The sequence below is a fragment of the Gavialis gangeticus genome, unplaced genomic scaffold, assembly GCF_001723915.1.
Source record: "Gavialis gangeticus isolate Ggan-Ray unplaced genomic scaffold, GavGan_comp1, whole genome shotgun sequence".
Classification (NCBI taxonomy): domain Eukaryota; kingdom Metazoa; phylum Chordata; order Crocodylia; family Gavialidae; genus Gavialis; species Gavialis gangeticus.
This window is the reverse complement of record NW_017729019.1, coordinates 9028550-9047050: the sequence shown is the minus strand read 5'-3', so window position 1 is coordinate 9047050 and position 18501 is coordinate 9028550. Positions and strand designations below refer to the sequence as shown.

The 18501-nt window shown below is 47.8% G+C and overlaps 1 protein-coding gene across 1 annotated transcript; it reads left to right on the top strand.

Annotated features, from left to right (window-relative positions):
* Positions 1–11: 11 nt before the first annotated feature.
* EIF2D (eukaryotic translation initiation factor 2D) lies at positions 12–18252 on the top strand. The gene is made up of 15 exons (XM_019514018.1): positions 12–81; positions 703–893; positions 1649–1732; positions 4743–4833; positions 5332–5439; positions 8111–8412; positions 8942–9059; positions 9594–9639; positions 10253–10356; positions 12685–12843; positions 13763–13852; positions 14137–14232; positions 15891–16011; positions 16726–16900; positions 17007–18252. The coding sequence occupies exons 1-15, from the start codon at positions 26–28 to the stop codon at positions 17075–17077; spliced, it is 1812 nt and encodes a 603-aa protein (XP_019369563.1). The 5' UTR covers positions 12–25; the 3' UTR covers positions 17078–18252.
* The last annotated feature ends 249 nt before the right edge of the window (positions 18253–18501 follow it).

Genomic DNA, 18501 nt, shown 5'->3' with positions numbered 1-18501 from the left:
GAGCCGAGCCCAGCCGAGCGCGGCCATGTTCGCGCGGGCGCTGCGGGTGCGGGGCCACACGGCCATCAAGGGCTCGGAGCGGTGAGTGCGGGGCGGCGCGGGGCCGTGGCGCTTCCTCCTCCCCGCCCCGCTGCCATGGGGCCGGTTGTTCCCACAGGGAACTGAAAAAAAATCCCCATTGCCGGAGAAAAAAAAAAATAGAAAAAATTGCCTGAAAACTGCCCCCTTGTAGAAGCGGGACGGGACGGGACGGGACGGGGCGAGCAGAGGACTGGGTTGGGGGAGCCCTGCGCCCTGTTACGAGTCAGGATCCCCGTGATGATATTAACCCCAGCGGTCAATATCTGCCCGTCGGTGGCGGAGGCAGGTGCACTTGGTCACCTTACTTATAGCCCTCCGCAAAGTTGAGTGCCCACCGACGCAGGGCCGCGAACACGGGCCAGGCGCTCGCTGCAGGAGCCAGCCGCATCCCGATGGCATCTCCCCCTCTGGGAAGCAAGTCGGGGTGGCCCCCGTGTCCCAGCTGGTGTTTGCAAAGTGATTTTTGGGAATGAAGACAGTAACCCAAAATGAGATTGCTGCTCATTCGTGGCTGCCACTGTCAAAAGGGGCTGGGGAAAAACCCACCCAGAGAGGTGGGTGGCTCTCCGTGAGCCGCCTAGAGAGCGTTGTACTTACCGTGTTCACCACTTGTCTCTACAGGAGAAAACTGCGGGCTGATGTGGCTGCGGCTTTCCCCAGCCTCAGCGCGGAGCAGCTGTGCGAGCTGGTCCCGCACAAAGAGGAGCTCAACGTAGTCAAAGTGTACTCTCACAGGGGAGATGCCATCACAGTGTACACCCACAGCAGGAACCCGGTCCTTTTTGAAAGGGAGAGAGCCCTGTATCCAACCGGTATGAGATGGAGCAGGGACCAGCTTCCCTTCTCCTCCTCGTTCTCTGTCTGGCCCAGGTACCTAGATGGCCCCAATCCCCACCCACCTGAGCACCTTTGCTTCCTAACCCTGTTATGCCCTTGGTGCGCTGTGAGGGCTCGTAGAGATGGGGCATTGAGCCCCAGAGAGGCTAAGTGACTTGCCCGGAGTTGCACAGAAAGTTTGTGGCAGAACAGGAAATTGAACCCATGCCCCCAGCACCAAGGTGAGCTTCCTAGCCACTAGACTATCCTTTTCTGGCCCAGTAAGGTTCACGTGTGTGTGGGCTTAAGGTTCTCAGCTACCCGGGCTGCCAGGTTCAGCTCCCCATACATGGAGCCCCTTGTGCAAAAGGCTGAGTAGCCCGCATAAAATACGGCTCTTTCAGGATTTTTCTCTGCCTAGCCAGAGCCTCTCCCGGCTTGGTGCATCAGTTCCTCTCAAAGCCACCTTTGTTCAAACAGAGACTATTAAGATCTCCTTCTCCTGAAAGCCCACTGGAAGATTGAAGATGAAACACTACCGTTTCATTGCTGTTGCTGCAAGCATCAGCTGGCTGAGGGGACATGGTAGCTCTGGTTCCTGGCTTTTTGTTCAGCTGGCTGCCAGAAACATCTCTCATTGCACTCGGGGAGGTGTGTTACAGGGGTTTAAAGAGAGTAAGAAGCAAGATCTAGAGAGATCTTCAGTGACATGCTTTGACAACCTGTTTATTTTTTGGGTTTTTTGATTCAGTGTATACTCTGTGGTCTTACCCAGATCTTCTCCCTGCCTTCTCAACATGGCCCCCCGTCCTACAGAAGTTGGCAGGAGGAGCAGGTAAGCAGATCAAGACTCACTCACATTGCATGACCCATGTTGGTTGCCTTGGGGACTTGACCCTTCTGGATTAGGCCTTTTTTTGGTTCACTCACTCTTCCTGCGCAGGACAGGATCTATTTGAGACAAAAAGCAGAGATGCTGACTATCCAACAAAGCTGCAAATAGTTTAGGATAGTGAAAGTCCTCAAACCTGAACCCCATTGGAGTCTACATGCTGCCCACGTAGATGTTTGTGTGCAAGTGGGGTTGCCTTTTTGTGCCTGGACTTGGGTGGAAATGGGCACCGCGACAGTACTTTAGTCCCTCTGCTTTAGGTGCCTGCTGGGGAAAGTGAATTCCATGGGTGTGTGACCAGGCCACTGCTGCTGACTTGTAGTGACATGGTCTGTGTGGAGATGGGGAAGGAAGCCAATTAAAGTAGGGGTGCAGGTCACCGGTTCCCTTGACAACAGGGTGGCCTCTGCCAACCTCTGAGCCGAGGCGTAGATAGGGGACCTAGGAGACAGTAGTCACCAAAGGCAGAGGGGTTGGGTAGATGCAGAATGCACAATGAAGCTTTATGGTAGCACAGAGCCTGGAACCTGGGACCAAGATGATATAGTAAGGTCAGTGCTTGGCTCAGGTTAATCGGATACCAGCCCAGCCGTAGAGCTCTGGGGTCTGTGTTTATCATTGGGACATGCTACTTAATTTGTCATATGGTCTTAGGACTTTTAAATGACTGCCTTTCTTGCCCAGGGATGTGGCCCACATATCTGCGTTGCATACAGGTTGCAATATAAGCTTTGCTGAGAGTAGCTGTAAGTGCAAAGGGGAGTTTAAAATGAGTTAGCATATAAATAAATATCCACAACTCGGGGAAGGACCTGGAGTACCACTCAGAATTGGACCTGAATCCAACTGCTGGGCCCCCAAGCACTAGGTCTGTCTCTGTCCTCTGTTAATATCCAGGGCTTCAAAGGATGGCATCCCTTCCTGCTGTACAAGTGGCAGAGACATTCCTTCCTTCTTAGTTTGTGTGTCAGTCAGCCTATTTCCAGAGATGGACAGCAAGAATACACCCTGTCCTGCACTTATTGTTGATGTCAAAGACTGGCAAGCAGGGAGTTAATACTGCGTCCTCTTGCAGAGGAAAGTCCGCAGCGGAGTGCCGTAAGTGCAGATAAAGTCTAGTTAGCAAGACTAGCTCAGCAGGGCAAGTGGGGCAGTTACCTCTGCCTGTTTTCAGGGAGATAGGCCGAGACTGGCTTGTGGGAGCAGCCAAAACCTGTGTGGTGGGACATGGTGGAAGGAAGAGAGGTTAGATGGAAACCCACCTCTTTATATTAGCAACCCAGGTTGGTTGTGGAATCTCCATCCAAGACCTGGCGACAGCCTTGGCTGGGATGATCTAGCTGGGGACAGTCCTGCTTTCAGCAGGGCACTGGACTAGATGTGACCTCCTGAGGTCTCTTCCAACCCTTGTTTTCTATGAAAATACAGGCACAGGGTATGGCTGCACACAAGCACTGTGCTTTGGCTAACTCCATGAAATGGCCAGGCAGACAGAAGACCTGGACAATGAATGAGGTACTGGACAGGGCTCTCAGGAGGGCTTGGGAAGCCCTTTTTTAATCCCCTTGGAGCAGCATTTCCAGTGCCTGCATGGAGACCCAGAAGGGAGAAGCCCAGGTTGGGTGGGTGGCTATTTATTCCGATCCATGACAATGCAGAGGTATTTGGTGACAGGGATCGTCCTCCCCATGGAGCGTGTCATGTCCCAGATGATGCTCACAACTCCAAGGGGCCTTGCTTTTACGAGCTGGGTTGTCTGAGCCTCTGGGTCTAGGGCACCTTGGTTTTAGTGGAGGTCATATTGAAGATGTGTCCATCTCCCTCCACTGCATTCTCTTTAGGTTGCTATGCTTACATATTTCATCCTGCCATGTGCAATATAACTGATAATTGCTCCTCAGTTACTGGCAGCTCTTACCTTTTTGATACTGGCTTGTAGTTTGTTTGTTTAGCTCAGATTCTGGCTGGTCTTGCCAATCAGTCGGTTTTTCACGCTTCTCAGCAAGTACTACCTCAGCTCTGAGCCTTAGCTTGGCACGCAGCAATGGTAGGTGGGCAGAATATATGCTTTGCTGCATTTATCTGGTGCTTAGGATGAGAGACTGGGAGACGAACTTCTTGGATACTGGGGGAGTAACATCTAATGGCTTAGAATGGGAAAGTGCGAGAGCAAGGACAGCCAGGCTTATGTCTGTGGCTGTAGAGGGGAATGGTATAATAGAACAGGGTCTAAGTCAGGACTCCTGGGTTCTGGGCTGTGCTTGGGAAAAATCTTGCATGAAACAGAGTCTGGCATAGGAATAAAAACAGAAAAAAACTCTGTTAAAATGTTCATACAGGGAAACAGAAATTGTTCATTAACAATTTCAAATGAATTGGAAGTCTTGTGCTATGGTTGTATTTTAAAGGGAAATGCATGACATTTCCAGTCTGCACTGACGTGTGAAGAGTTGGAGTGGAGAATTGGGAGAACTGAGAAATGTGCTTGGCAGCTGGGTTTTCTGCTAGAGCCCAGACTCTTTGGGTGCAGCGAGGAGAGACAGAGTACCTGCCCCACCTGGTAGCAAACTGTACTTCCTACCTACTTATCCACTGGTTCTGTAATTCTTCCCTGGCAGTTACCTCTTCCAACCAAAGCCAGTGCACCCTTTAGAAATCATCCTGTGTAGGGCTGAGCCTTTCAGCTCCCCCTGCTAGCCTTCATAATTTGGGGTGCTTAACAAAAATTGGGCCCTTGTAGTTCTTGGGAAGAGCAGCGTTCAGACTTGAATAGTGGAGATGCACAGAAGAGCGCGTCTTACCTGAGGTGCACTCTGCTGTGGCTGGGATTGTATTTTTTTGCTGAGCAGCAGAAGGGATGGGGGTGGAAGAGGCGGCTGGATCTCGCCTCACCGGCTTTCAAATGTTCCTTGAAGCAGGATGGATGCTAATGGCTGTTTACTCTTCACCGTAGATCTCATGCTGCCAGGAGTGCTGGTGCCATCATGTGGGCTCCCTCAGGTACAGCAGGGCACCCTCTGTGCCATTACCCTCGTGGGGAACAGGTACAGCTCCTCCAGGATTTCTCTGTAGCGCTAATGGCAAAAGAAAAATCTGTAACAGAAATTCACTACTTGCTTTGGGAAAAGCAGATACATTTTGCACGTCTGAAGCAATGTCTACATTTGCTAACTTAAAAGACTTTTCCTCTCAAACTGGGATGGTTTTGTAGCACCCCATAAATTAATCCCCTCCTAAGGAGAAGGGAGCTGGGTAGATGGCTTGATTGGTAGAAAAAATGTTAAAAGGCAGATACTTGAGTATCTCTGGGAGAAGATCCCTAATGGAAGTGAGTAAAAGTAGAAAGCCTTCACAGGACTTAGAGTTATCAGGTGTAAAGAACAGAGTCACGGTAAAACTACTTCAGATGAACAATTAGCCTCTGTTGTAAAAATCTAACGCATTAATGGCTCGGCTACTCCTTGTTCCAAGTAGCATGAATATTTTGCTCTATCCTGTTCTGATCGTATCTTCTCCCTCACACCTCCCTCCCCCTTCCCCAGAGCCCCAGTCGCAGTAGGAGTTGCCACCATGTCCACTGCAGAGATGCTGGCTGCTGGAATGAAAGGCAAAGGCTTCACTGTGCTGCATACTTACATGGATCACTTATGGTGAGTACAGGGATGAGGGTGCAGTGAAAATAAGGTGAGAGCAGGAGGTGTGGCCATCTGAGCACTGGAACCAAGCTACTCCTGGAACCAAAGGTTCAGATCTCGGAGTCAGTATTGGCAGCCCAGGCACGCTGGGTTCCGTGGGATGTAGGGGCATATTCTGGACTTCAGAGGTCTGGGCTGATCTCCAGATCTAGAGTTGATGCCACAGCAATTCTGACAGATAGGGGCTTGCCATTATGTCCCTTGAGCCCGTGCACACACATCATGCTGGGACTTAATTCCTCTCTGGTGAAACTCTTGAGCCCAAAGCCATTAGGAAAGGGATTGAATGGGCCCATTATTGTTACGTTGCCTTACAACTGCCTTTTTGCACCTTTTAATACATGGCATGCTGGCTGTGTCTAAATCTTGACTCCTACTTTGCCTAGACAGTGCTTTCATTGCTGGGATTTTCTGTAATTCCTGCCACAGCCTTGTTACAAAGGGTGTGTCCTGCTGAAAGAAGCAACTGTTGTTTTAACTCTTATCCACAGAGATACTTTGGGTATTTTTCCTCATTAAAATCCCTCCGTGTGTTCAACTAGCTTGTTTTCAGAGCTCAAAGCCTGCAAAAATGTTTTCTGGTCAGTGCCTCAAGGGAATTAGCTTTGCAACGCACCGACTCCTGTTTTTTTCCAGTGACCTGCAACACCCATTGGAAAAAAAAACAAACGAGTCACAGCTCCCCTGGTTCCATCTGTGAGCGTTGCAGTTTCCGCTGCGGTCTGTTTGGGGATCTCTGGAGGAAAGGGACTTTTTGTTTTTCCAAATACCTTTCAGGCCTTTAGAATAGACCAGGCTTATAAGAGAAGCTGCTTATCCAGTATGTGGATAAGCATCTCTTAGGGAAGATGGCAGGGGTTAGGCATATGGCATATTCTGAATCTCTTTAAGAGGGTAGGACTGGGTGGCTTTTGAGATGGTTTTCAGACCTACAGTTCAGTCAGCCTCACACATTGCACCTGTTCTCTGGTCTGGTGTGAATCTAGCTCTCTAAAGGCAAAGGATTTTTTTTTGCCTGCATCAACCCAGGGTCAAATTATAAGACTTGAGCAATCAGTGAAAGGGAGACTAGTTATTTACCTTTGGGACTGCAGCTTCCCTCCTCCCCTGGCTCCTGTTCTGCAGAGAGCAGCCTCAGCAAAAAGGATTTGCAATTGCAATCGCATCTAGGAGCCTTGGTGAAATGAATTGAATGTGGGAGTGTCTCACTCCCAGCCCCTTAAGTGCAGGAACTCACAGCACAAAACATCCATCCCAGCACTGCCTGTGTTTGCAGTGACAAGGAGGCCAAGAACTAAGCAGTTTTCTTGACTCTTGTAGACATTGGGTCTGATCAGACTTGGGAAAAAACGTAGGGAAAGACAAGTGTACCACAGGCATTGTGCTATCCTTGTTCTGTGGACACACGAAGGATTCCAGCCTCCTGCACCATCAAGCTGGTGACTATCCTGAGCACTTATTTCACCAGAAATGGTTCTAATAAATGAGTCTGAATCTGCACTGGGGATAACAAGTGTAGGCAGCTCTGCACTTACCAGTTATGAACACATGTACCTGAGGGGGGTCCTGCTGATGGGATGGCTAGCAGGATTTGTATGTGGTGTTATAAGATCAAAAAACAATCAACACTTGAAGAACAAACCGTGAAAGACATAACAGGCTCTGGCTGATCTTATTGAATGCAAGCTCAAGTGGCTCGGTGGGTACTTGCAGACTTAGAGTCAGCAAAGGCCTAACAAGTTCTAATGGCTGGAAGTAGGGTGTAGGATGCAGATGTTTCAAGGAGAGGGTAACAAACCCATGGACCAGCTTGCCTAGGGACAAGGCAGGTCCTGTAGCACTGGAATTGGAGACCAGATGCCTTTCTGCAGGAGATATTTTTGTTTTGCCATGGGGAAGGTGGGAGGAGCTAGATAAAAGTCTCTGGCCTGAGCCAGGAATTCAGTAGATCATGTTTGGCTAAACAGTCACATGCACAGTCCTAAGCATTTGGTCAGCGTACTTACCTGGGCGAGCTCCGGGAGTTGCCAACCCTTGCTTGCTGGCTGGCTGGCTGGAGCAGACTGCGGGCACTGGCCACCATGCCCAAGTGGCTGAACCCTTAAGTACCATTTCCTTGATGATCGCTCTCACCTGTGTCTCTACGCCTGGGACCAACTCTAACCAGTGTCATGGAAACTTCAGGGGTGAGGGTTGCTTACTGCAATCACTTGTGCTGTTACCTGTTCTGAGGCCATGGATCTTTCTCCTTCTATCCCTTCCAACATGGGTTGCTTGACCTTAGCTAACATCGAGAGAAATACAAAGCACACAGGATAATTCCAGGTTTGGGCACAGCTGCTCTTTTCTGTCTCTACAGCTGGGGTTATGCAGGAAGTGAGACTGGAGGACCGCAGTGTCCCTGGCCATAAACTACGTAGCCAGGGAACCATGTACAGCTTGGAGGGTGGGGATGTGAGTAGGATCCGTGATCTGTATGTAACAGCTATGCGGGAGTTATCTACCACTCACCACAACCTTCACTGTTGGACACCTCAGTGCTATGGTGGGGGGAAAACCATCCTGTATCAAAGCAGTAAAGAAACACGAGGAAAACTGCTTCATGTTTCCTGTTCGCTTCTAAAAGGGGCTTTGGAGACAAGGCTTACCCACCCACAATAGCTCCTCTGGTAGCGGATCCTGCAGAGGTGGAGAACGCTGACCAGGAAGATGGTGACAAGGAGGAGGAGGAGGAACAGGAGCTTGACCACAACCTTCCTGCAGACCCAGCAACGCAAACGGACGTCAGCAGTCTGAGCCTTCAGGAGGGAAATGGTTGCATGCAGCTGACAGAAAAGGAGGCAGCACGTGACAATGATGCTGTGGATACAGCGGAGGATGAGAACTTGGAGGCTCAGACAGATGCTGAGGGCAGCCGGACGCCAAGAGGTACTTCTGCATGGGAGTCAATGAGCTGTGTGTTTCAAATGAACCACCTGGGCAAGGGGATAGCAATCCAGACAAGGATGTTTTGGGAAACACTCCCTGTTTAACACTGCATAGAAGGGCTCAGCAATAAGCATGGCAGACATGCACCGAATTGAGCCTATGGCACACTAAAGAGGATTGCATTTAAAACAGATCCACTCGGTTCTGCTTCCTAGTCATCTGGATAATGTGCTGGAGTGGGAGGGAAGCACGCTCAGCCTTACTTGAGGATAATCATGGGCTAAAAAGAGGTTAAATGACTTTCCCAAAGCCACAGAGAGGAGGCTGTATCAGGATGGCTTTAGACTATTTAAAGTGTTTGTCTCCCAGTCTTGCTGGGTGGATGCTGATTTAACTTAATGTACAACCTGAGTGTAAGAATAAATGGCAACCTGAGGTTCAGACGAATGAGAACCCTTTCTAGTGAGTTCTGCTTTATGCATCTCTCTTGCTTTTCTGGCCCCATAAACAGTATTTCCCCCCTCTGCAGAGCAAATGGATGAATTGTTTCAGCAGTGTTTTTTCCACGCTTTGAAATGCAAAGTGAAGAAGTCAGAACTCCCCCTGCTGACCAGCACATTTCTGCGAAACCACATGTTCTCCTGCTGGTACGTGGTAAGACGCCTGCCCTCGGGGTGGCATGAAGTGTTTCTGGGTTTTAATTGAAATTACTGAGAGGCTGTAAAATACGCTGGGTGTAGCTTCGGTCTCTCGCAGAAAATTCAGTTCTCTAGGGCTGGATAGGCATTAAAGGTTTTTTAAACAATTTGATTGCCATTCAGATCAAGCTAGCTGACGTTTGCATGTGCTAGTCAGGATGCTCCACCTGTGCGTGTTCCAAGAGTGTGGCTATAATTTTCTCCCTACAAGTTCTTAATGCTCCACTATAGACATGCTGTATCTGTGAGGGCCCTGTGCAGAGGAAAAGCTCCCTGTGTTGTGCCTTCCTGCTGGAATGCCAGCATTGATTAGCACAACTTCACCATCACCCAAAAATACAGAGGTCTATAATTGGCTTTCCCATGTGCAATCTATAGCCAGGCTGTTAAGAAGGGTTTATCATGCCCGTTCTTAAACTGTTTGACATTGCTGAAAATGTTTTGTCCCGATTCCTGCTTTTTTTTTTTTTTTTAAATCAATAGCCCAGAAGGACAACAACTGGACATAAAGAAATCAAGCTACAAAAAGGTGAGACTTTTCAACATGTATTTAAATGAGGCTAGGGGAGAAATAAGCTTTCAGTGGGTTCTTAAATTCTACAAAAAAGATGTTCAGAGGCTGCACGTAAAGAACTTGTGCCAATGCCACAAATTATATTCTGTCAACACTGGTTTAGTATTGACTGTACTGAAGTTACCAGCACAGGCTTCCTGGCCCAGGTATAAAAGAAAAAAAATCAGACAGGACTTGTAGTATCTGGTTGTGGTCCTCCTGAGGTCTGGCTGCCTTTATATATATATATAATATATATATGCTTACCACAGGAGAAGGGAGTCCTTGCCCTAAAGCTCAAAGCAAATAGGTGGCTAGGAGAGCTGAAGTGATTAGCTCCAGAAGGTCACAAATCAAAGCAATGGCAGAGCTGGTCGTGGAAGTCTTGAAAACTTAAAACTTGCTCTAAATATTACATTGAAGGAAGCGAAGAGGGTCTTCTTTGGTTTTTTTGCAATTTGATCCTTTTCATCAAACTTGTCTGACTTGTGGAGAAAACCATGTGGGTCCTAAACCAGAGACTGTGGCCTGGGTTGGTTAGCAGGATGAAAACACACATTTCCAGATGTCTGACCAATGTTTCCTTCAGTTCTCCAAGTTCTTGCAGTGCATGCAGCAGAAGAACATCCTGCAAGTGAAGGAGCTGAACAAAGGCGTGGAGAGCATAGTGGGCGTAGACTGGAAGCACCCAGAGTAAGTTCAGATGAACTCGTAGTGACATAAAATCATATGGATCCTTTAATTCCTTATTAATTGAATCTCATCTTTTTCATTATTCTGCCCAGAATCGATATCAGGCTAACCAGCTTTTTGGTATCAAGGCCATCTCACTTGCCCTTTTTGACTATCAGTGCAGCATTATAGCAGTCTCCTGGAATTTCTCCAATATTTTAAGATTTTCTCTAAAAATCAATCAATCAATCAATAACAACCAACTATTTTAGGACTTTGTGGTGAAAACAGTGTGGCTGCTGATTTTTAAATGTTTGTTCCTAGTAGATACTGTTTAGTCTCCGTTGTTACTAAAGAACTGGAAAATATCTAATCCACCTCCTGAGTTACAAACATGCCACCTTGTTTCTTTTTAAATATAGATACAAATAATTCCACACACATACTTCCTGTATCAATAACAACAATTTTGCTTTCTCCTTTTAATAATGAGCTTTATATCATTACTAGTATTTTTGGCCATATTGTATCTTTCTTAATGTCTTTATTTTTTTCAGTCACAGACTTTTCCCTTCAGATCTTTAACTTTCCTTATTCATTTTCTACATATCATAATTTGTGACTTATGTTGCTATCTAGCTATTCCTTTTCCCTTTTAATACCAATTGCTTTTTATTTTTTACTTGCTGTCTTCACTTTGCCACTGAATCCAGCTGATATTTTTTAGGCAAACAATTCTTCTCTCTGGGTAACGAAATAGAGGTTCTCTCAGCCAAGTTATAAGATTTTCTTGAAGAACAAGCTTTCTTTCAGGGTTTTTATCTAAGATTTTTCTTCCCAGTTAGTTCTAGCTCTTAATCTTCCTCCTCTCTGGGAAATGAGCTGTTTTGAAGCACCAAATAATGGTATGGGTGGTTGGGACTTACCTCTTTATCCTTAGAGAAAGTAATTGGGTCATCACCAACAGCTAGATAATTCCCAGCTTCCAGTCTTGCAATTCATTTGTCTTTGTCTGTCAAAATGATGTCCAAAATAACCACCTGGGTTTGGGCACATTGCTGCTTGGGTTAGAAAACCACCACACACACTATTCAGAAATACTCGTGACTATACACACCTTCTAGTCTATCTCCCAAAACAAAGTGGCCCATAGCACATTTTTTTTCTCTTTTTGCCCCTTAAATGGGTGCTTAAGGAACACTTTAGCCAGGTGTCTAGCTTGGGAGCAGTGGGTTCTTACATTTCCCATCCAGCATTGTGTTTGCTAGCACCATGATCTATACCTGTGGCTTTCCGTTACTGGTGGACATAGAGGTGACGGTCTTTATTATAGAGTGCCTTCACCTCTCCTCCACGCTGCCCTTCCTAGGCCAGTTAAAAACACTTGCTTGATAGACATGCAGATCACACGACTCACTCTCCTCTTTTACTGCTGGTTTAGTGACCCTGATGCCATCAGCTGAAAGAAGACCAGTCTCCCTGCCTGTGAGAGGCAGGCTGCCCTAGCATCCTTTCTGCGCGCTACAGCGAGGCCCCATGTTTCCCAAAACCAACCCCTTTAGCTTTGTACCTGTCACACAGCCCATTGCTCGCCTCTAGTATTTTCTGTATTCTCTCACGGGTGGGACCTGCAGGATCTCACTTTGACTTTCCTCTTCCAACATTCCTTGAATCTTTGATACTCTACACAGCTCCACGTGATGCTGTGTCATTCATTGCAATGTGTTGTCACTGGATGACTCTAGTGCTGGCCAGCCTTGCAGGAGCAGCACGCTTTTTCTAGAAATGCACTGTCCTATTTGGCCTTCTGAGGGATAGTTGCAACTAACCCTAAGATTTATGGACCAAGAGCCTACAGAGGAAAGAAGAGCCGTTTCCTGCCCCTTAGTCTGGTATTATGACAGTCCTTTCCTCAAAAGGAGGCCAAAAAGTATCAGTTCCTCTTAAATTGAATGAAAAGGCAGTTGTCAAACCCAGAAAATGGGCGGCTGGACTTGAGAACACGTTCAGTACTTGGAGCAGTTTTAGAACAAACTGACTGTAACTATAGACCCACATGTGCAACACTGGGAGACAGCAGGGAGGCAGCCGGACAGGATCCCTTGTGCAGAGACAGTCCTGCTAATTGCTGCTGGTTCTTAAGTCGGTCACCCTGCAGTGCACCTCTGCTGCGCTTATAGTATGTAGAAAGGCAAGAAGTGGAGACTAGGAAGGGCACCTGGTGTTAGAGGGCTGCTGCACTAGACTGCAGCTCCGCTGTGGTGTAGGTGCCAAATGACCACAGCGCTCCCTGACCTCTGCATTGTTGCCAAACAGTTTCCTGCCATTGTTTTCTCCACTGTGTTTCAGCATTAAGTTGTTCGTGGTTCCTGACGGGTTTTCCCCAGTGTCGAACACCCCAGAGAGCAAGCGTGGAGATGGAGAGCCACTGTATCACCCTCCTGACATAGTCCCGCTCTATGGTGTCTCAGTGAAGATGGCCCCACTCTTCCAGGAGTCTGGACACAAGTAAGGGCTAGACAAGCAGGATATGCCCTTCAATCAAGTTGGAGATGAGCTAGATTTGAGCTGTCAGCATTGCTGTCTGGGCAGTAGTGAAACAGGAAGTCAGGGAGACACCAGTATTAAAGGGAGTAGTGATGGGGGTTAAGGAGTCAGCTGTCTCCACTCTGTTTGTATCAAAGCAACGAATGGCTGAGGGGCTGACATCCCAGGTCACCAGAGACACTGGGGCCAGGGAGGGGAGGACAAAATTGTCTTGGATATATTCCAGATCAGGTAATTGCAGCCTGCTTGAATACCCCAGGATTTGCAACTGGACACTGGCTGCTTCCCCTTTGTTCTCCTCCGCTGCCGGACAGGCCGTTGTGGGCTGCTCAAACCTCTGCCACATGAAACTCTAGGGATGACATTCTGCACTTTAGCGCAGTGTGAAATACTCAGCCTGCAGAAAGGCAGCAGAGGTGACTCAAAAGATGCAAGCATTTACCCTGCCTCCAAAGCTGGGTTGCTTTGGGGTTGTGGAGCCGGGGCTGTTGTAGCAGCCTGTCCTGGGCTGTCTTATGGGCACCAGTACTTGTGCAGGATCCTCGCAGGGCTGTGGGTTCTCCCCCTCTCCAGAAAAGAGGCCACGGTTGCTTTCTTCAGAAGGTAAAAGTTGTCTTCAATACTTAAGGGAGGGGAATTCTTCCAGAACCTGGTCTTCTACTGACTTGTTTGTGGTGCTTTAGCTCTCTTTTACCTGGCATAAAAGAGCTGAGTGGGGGAAGAACGTACCCCAGAGAAGGTGGAATGCCCGCTCTGAACCAGTATCCCTTACCTGTGGGCTGTGGGTCACTTATTTGTAAAGAGCTTAATGCAAGCTGCTATAGGAGCACTGGATGCTAAGGTTGTTCTTTAAACATCTTATTTCTTCCTGCAACCAAAGAAAAGGCAGCATCCTCTCTAGCAGTGATGTGAGAAGCATCGTCATTGACTACGTAAAGACTAACGAGTTGGTTGATGAAACAAACAAAAAGTGAGTAGCCGCGAATGTTATACATGCATCGCATTTCCCAAGGGACTGAGTGGACTGGAAAAAGGAAAGTTAGCTAGTTTAAAAATCTAAGCAATAATTTAATTATTACCATTGTGCCTAGGATTCCTTCTCATGGCCCAAGGGCTTTTGCTGTGTTTGATGCCATTGAAAAGGCATCAAGACAGTCCCCTATTCCAAAGATCCTGTACTGAACAACTTACTGAACTATAGCACAGTGCACTGTGACTGTGTGCCTTGCTTCTAATGATTCTGTTTTCTTCCAGCTTTGTAAAGATCAATCCCATCTTGTGTGACTGCCTGTTGGATAAAGCAGAGCAAGACAGTATCTCAAAGCTCAAATGGGACGATCTCCTGAGCAGGTGACTGCCGTTGTGTGCTCTACTAAATATTAGCTGAAACTCAGCGTAGCACTTGATTCTGCCTTACATAATAGTCTAGTTTTATCCTAAATTACACAGTGGCTTCCTAATGGCTAGGGTAAAAGTACATCTTAACTTGTAGCACGTGCTTGGCCGATACCACAGAGAAACAGTGCAGGTCCCAGTCCTTCGTTTCACACTGTGCACCAAACATTACTGGAACATCCACCCCTTTTTCTTTTAACGCTCACTTGATAAACATTCACAGCAAAGCCTGGTAAGAAAATAGAACCTAATTCTGCCAATCTGAGCCGTACAAACATAAGCACAGAGAATGTAAATCCATCCTCTGCAACAAAGCTTCAAACTTTAGATCCTCGCCGTCTTCAAAAAAATGCACTCGGGAACTTAAAAGACCCTTCAAGACCCAAAGCCTGCATTTAACATGGAAACTCAGATTTAACAAATTGCTTTAATTTTATCTTGCCCAATATGTTACAAGGCAGTAACTGAGAGCTGTACAGATTCATAATGGACAATTCATTCCTCTCTTCCCAGCGTATTTGCCACATTAACGTTCTCTGAGTACTCCCTTTGAAGTTCAAATTTGATATATGCACATAAGCAAGAGAGCTGTAACAGGAGGTTCTAAACTCTCCCTTCTTTTCTCACTACTCCATTGTTTTCAACTGCTGAAAATCTTCCTGAATGGCTTCCATTTTCTTGCTTTCCGAGAACTTGCTTATCACAAAGTATTTTGGAGCAGTTCCAACAGTTTTGTTCAATTTCTCTCTATCAAGCCAAGCTTCATGGAGAACAGGATTTTAAATTGCATTTGCGTCACTGCTCTCCCTTTAACTATTGTTGTTCACTGTTCTGAGTTGGATTTTTTTTTTTTTCCTTCCAGAATATGCCTAGGTTCTTGTGCTTGTTCTGAGAGAGAACAGACATGTTTTTATCATCTGGTCCTTCCTCCCTTTTCTTTTTGATGTAGCTTGCTGGGAATTTTAGAGGCTTGTCTAAAACCAGAGTTCTGTACATGACAAATGCCTATACAAATAGCAAGTAGGTTCCTGGCCCATGAGGGAATACAGTGCGCCTGTAGCAGTATATAGGGCTGGTGATTTTTATCTGGCTTACTGCAGTGAAACCATTCTTATTTGCCAGAGACTGCAGTAATGGTCTGATTACGTATAAGCTGAACAAAATGGCATTAAAAAGCCTCTGCCTCAAGTGGGTGTTGCAGAGGTGGCTTTAAGGCACCTGTGTCCTCTGTCCCTGAAGTCTTGGATTGGAAGGGTAGCAGTGGGGCTGGGTAGACATGGACTAATCTGCAGTTTGCCTTTGATCTGTACAGATTGGATGCTTGTATAGAAAGAGCCCCATGCACTAGTTTACCAGCAGGGAGGGACATGGCTAATGTAGTGTCCCAGCCACGCTAGCAGATTGGACACTTCACTTGTTTTAATCAGGCCTCTCCCAGTACATGAATAGCTTGAGAACCTGGCAGCCTTGTTCATCCAATACAAGTACCAGGATAGGAGCCTCCATGGTATATGATCCCTAAGCAGTAAGAGAAGGGCTCACTGTACTAGAACTATGCAGAGAAGCCCTCTTGCTCTCACTGCATGTGACAGACTGGCCTTAACCCTTTTCAGGTGCCTGGTGCAACTGCAGCCCTTCCACCAGGTGACGTTTTTTGGACAAGAACCCATTGTGAGGAAAGGAAAAGGCTGCCCCATTGACATAACCATAGCTCAGAGGTCATCCAATAAAAAGGTAACAGCAGAAAGCCGGTAAGAACGGGGCTCAGAGCTGAGACCTGCATGCTAATGGCAGCTTGGGCTCAGACTCCTTTTGTCTCTGCTGAACATTTAAGTAGCTTGTCTGTCTGGAGACAGACCTGATACTACCTGCTCAGTGCTGCAGAGGATGGATCCTTTTTGGACCTGCCATCCATGCTGGGGGGTGTCAGCACTTCCAGGCTGTGCTTGTGTCCTGGGGTAGGACTTAAGCACACCCTTAGGAAGGTGAAGCAGAAGGGCATGGGTTATTACAGTAGTGTGGGCACTGGGCAAGGCAGCGCTTCCTGGCTTCAGTCCAGGAAGCAGTTTTATACCAAAACCACCTTCCTCCCAGACCTGCAGGTTAGGGCTCGAACAATGCCTGGAATGCAATTCAAGGTACACAGCCCTGGCACGGTGGCTCATGGACATGGCCTGGAGCTTCAAAACCTATCTTGTGATGTTTAACTACACACACACGAGGCGAGGGACCACAGCTGCTGCTTGTACCCAATGGCACTTTTTCCTGCTGCCTGTAGAGGTTTAAACTGGGACTGTTTGCAAGGCAGGGATGGGAATGCTGTCCTTCAGCCCATGATGCAACACTTATGGGGAAAGCTTGAATGCCCAGGTCTGGCCAGCTAACTGCCTGGCAGAAGGGGTGCTTTATAACCCCCAAAGTAATCATCCTTCTGTGCCTATCCCACAGGTGACAATTATTAAGAACCTTGAGCTGTATGGCCTGGAGCCCCAATCTGTTGCCACCACTCTGCAGCAAAGAGTCCAGGCCAGCGCCACTATTAGCCCACTGCCTGAGGCCAAGGATCGTGTGCAGGTCCAGATCCAAGGCAACCAGATCCACCATCTTGCCAAGCTGCTGCTAGGTGAGTTCACACAGAGCCCAGGTCTTTATCGGTTACAAACTGGGAGGTGTTCTGATGATACCCGGCTCTGGTGCAAAGCTGACACGGACGCTTGTTTCTGTTGCAGAAGAATACCGGCTACCTCGGAAGTACGTGCAAGGTCTAGAGAAGGCTCCGAAGCTTGGCCGGAAGAAGTAAAACGCCTCTTGTAAGAAATATTCCCATCTCCTTATTTATACACGGTTCTGCCTACCCAAGGGAGATACTGGACCCTTTCATTCAAAGGGGAGTCTTGCTAATGACTGCAGCAGGGCCAGAGTTGCACCCAAAGATTACAATTGCTTTAGCTGTTCATTTTTAATAAAAATGAAAAAGCACTGAAAAGCCTTACCATGGTCCTCCTCCTGGTATTGACTAACTGTCCAGCTGTTCCCCATGTGACTGGTTCCAGTGCCTTTTCAGTTCACGGTTTTGTAGCAGTGCAGTGGGCGTGTTTGCTTCTTTGAGAGCCCTGTTTGGACTGGATATAGTGTAAGGCCATGCTGTAGACATACTCCGTTAGCAGGGGGAAAGAAGAAGGTGCTTCCAGGATGGGGGCAGAGATGACAGTAGCAGGGGTAAATACCCTGCGGTGCAGGAGAACCCTCCAAACAGCCAGACCTGAGCAGGCAGGAGGGCTAGAGGAGTGCAGAGGGTACCAGAGGTCCTGCTGGCTACAAGTGGACTGCAGCAGCCTGTGTGATCCCAGACCGCACAAAGTTCATCCGCCATGCCTACGAACAAGCAGACAGCCAGTACGGTCTGAGGTAGGAGACATCAACCTTACACCAACCCAGGAGGTAAGCGATGCTGGCCTGGGATCAGAACAGTTCTGAGGGGCAGAGGGGTGTTTACGAGTAACCTCCCAGAGTGGGGTTACCTGGTGGAGTATAAAAGACCATTTGAGAAGGGAAACTGGGAGTATTACATTTGTAAAACTGTGCAGAGACTTGGGGGAGACCTAGCGGCCAAGCATAAAGATAAAGAGACTGCCCTGAAAATAGTGGAGGTCATAAACTCTTTGAACCTCAGAGGGAAGACTCAGCTGGGGAATGATCAGGAAGTCCTCAAGGGCAGTAGGATTAGTGATGGGAGGTCCCTGAAGCCTTGAAGTCCCCAGAACACACCAGGGGTAGCAAGGCAGGTAGATTAGGACTCTGCTAGGAAAACCCCTAGGTAAGAGATGGAAAAATCTGTGCCTTTTGGCTTGGAGTGAAGATTAGGCAAAGACTGAGCATCCCATGCCCTCCCTTTGCCTTTCTGCTGTTAATAAGAGGGTGAGAGCGGCTCAGTAACTACACCTGTGGTCGTGGCTGAGGGAATGTCAGAGCCCCAAGATGAGACACCGAGACCCATGCCAGGGAGCGAGCACAGGCGAACCCAGCGGGGGAGTGTAAAGGGAGGTGTGTAGCAGTGCACCGGGTGTGCCTGCTTCGTTACGTTGCTGTTTAGATCAGCAGTTTGGCTTGGGACTATAAGGGGTGGTTAAGGAGGTTCCATTAGTGCCAGGGAGGGGGGCGGGGGGTGCACGCAATAGCCTCGAGACCTGCTCAAGGCCTGAGCAGCTGTCAAGTCTAGAGAGG

What these genes read in the sequence shown, in the direction of transcription:
- EIF2D (XM_019514018.1), top strand. Translation starts at nt 26, where the DNA reads ATGTTCGCGCGGGCGCTGCGGGTGCGGGGCCACACGGCCATCAAGGGC. An exon ending in GAAGTTGGCAGGAGGAGCAG is followed by an intron (nt 1,733 to 4,742) that starts GTAAGCAGATCA and finishes TCTTCACCGTAG; the next exon opens with ATCTCATGCTGCCAGGAGTG. An exon ending in GTTGATGAAACAAACAAAAA is followed by an intron (nt 13,853 to 14,136) that starts GTGAGTAGCCGC and finishes GTTTTCTTCCAG; the next exon opens with CTTTGTAAAGATCAATCCCA.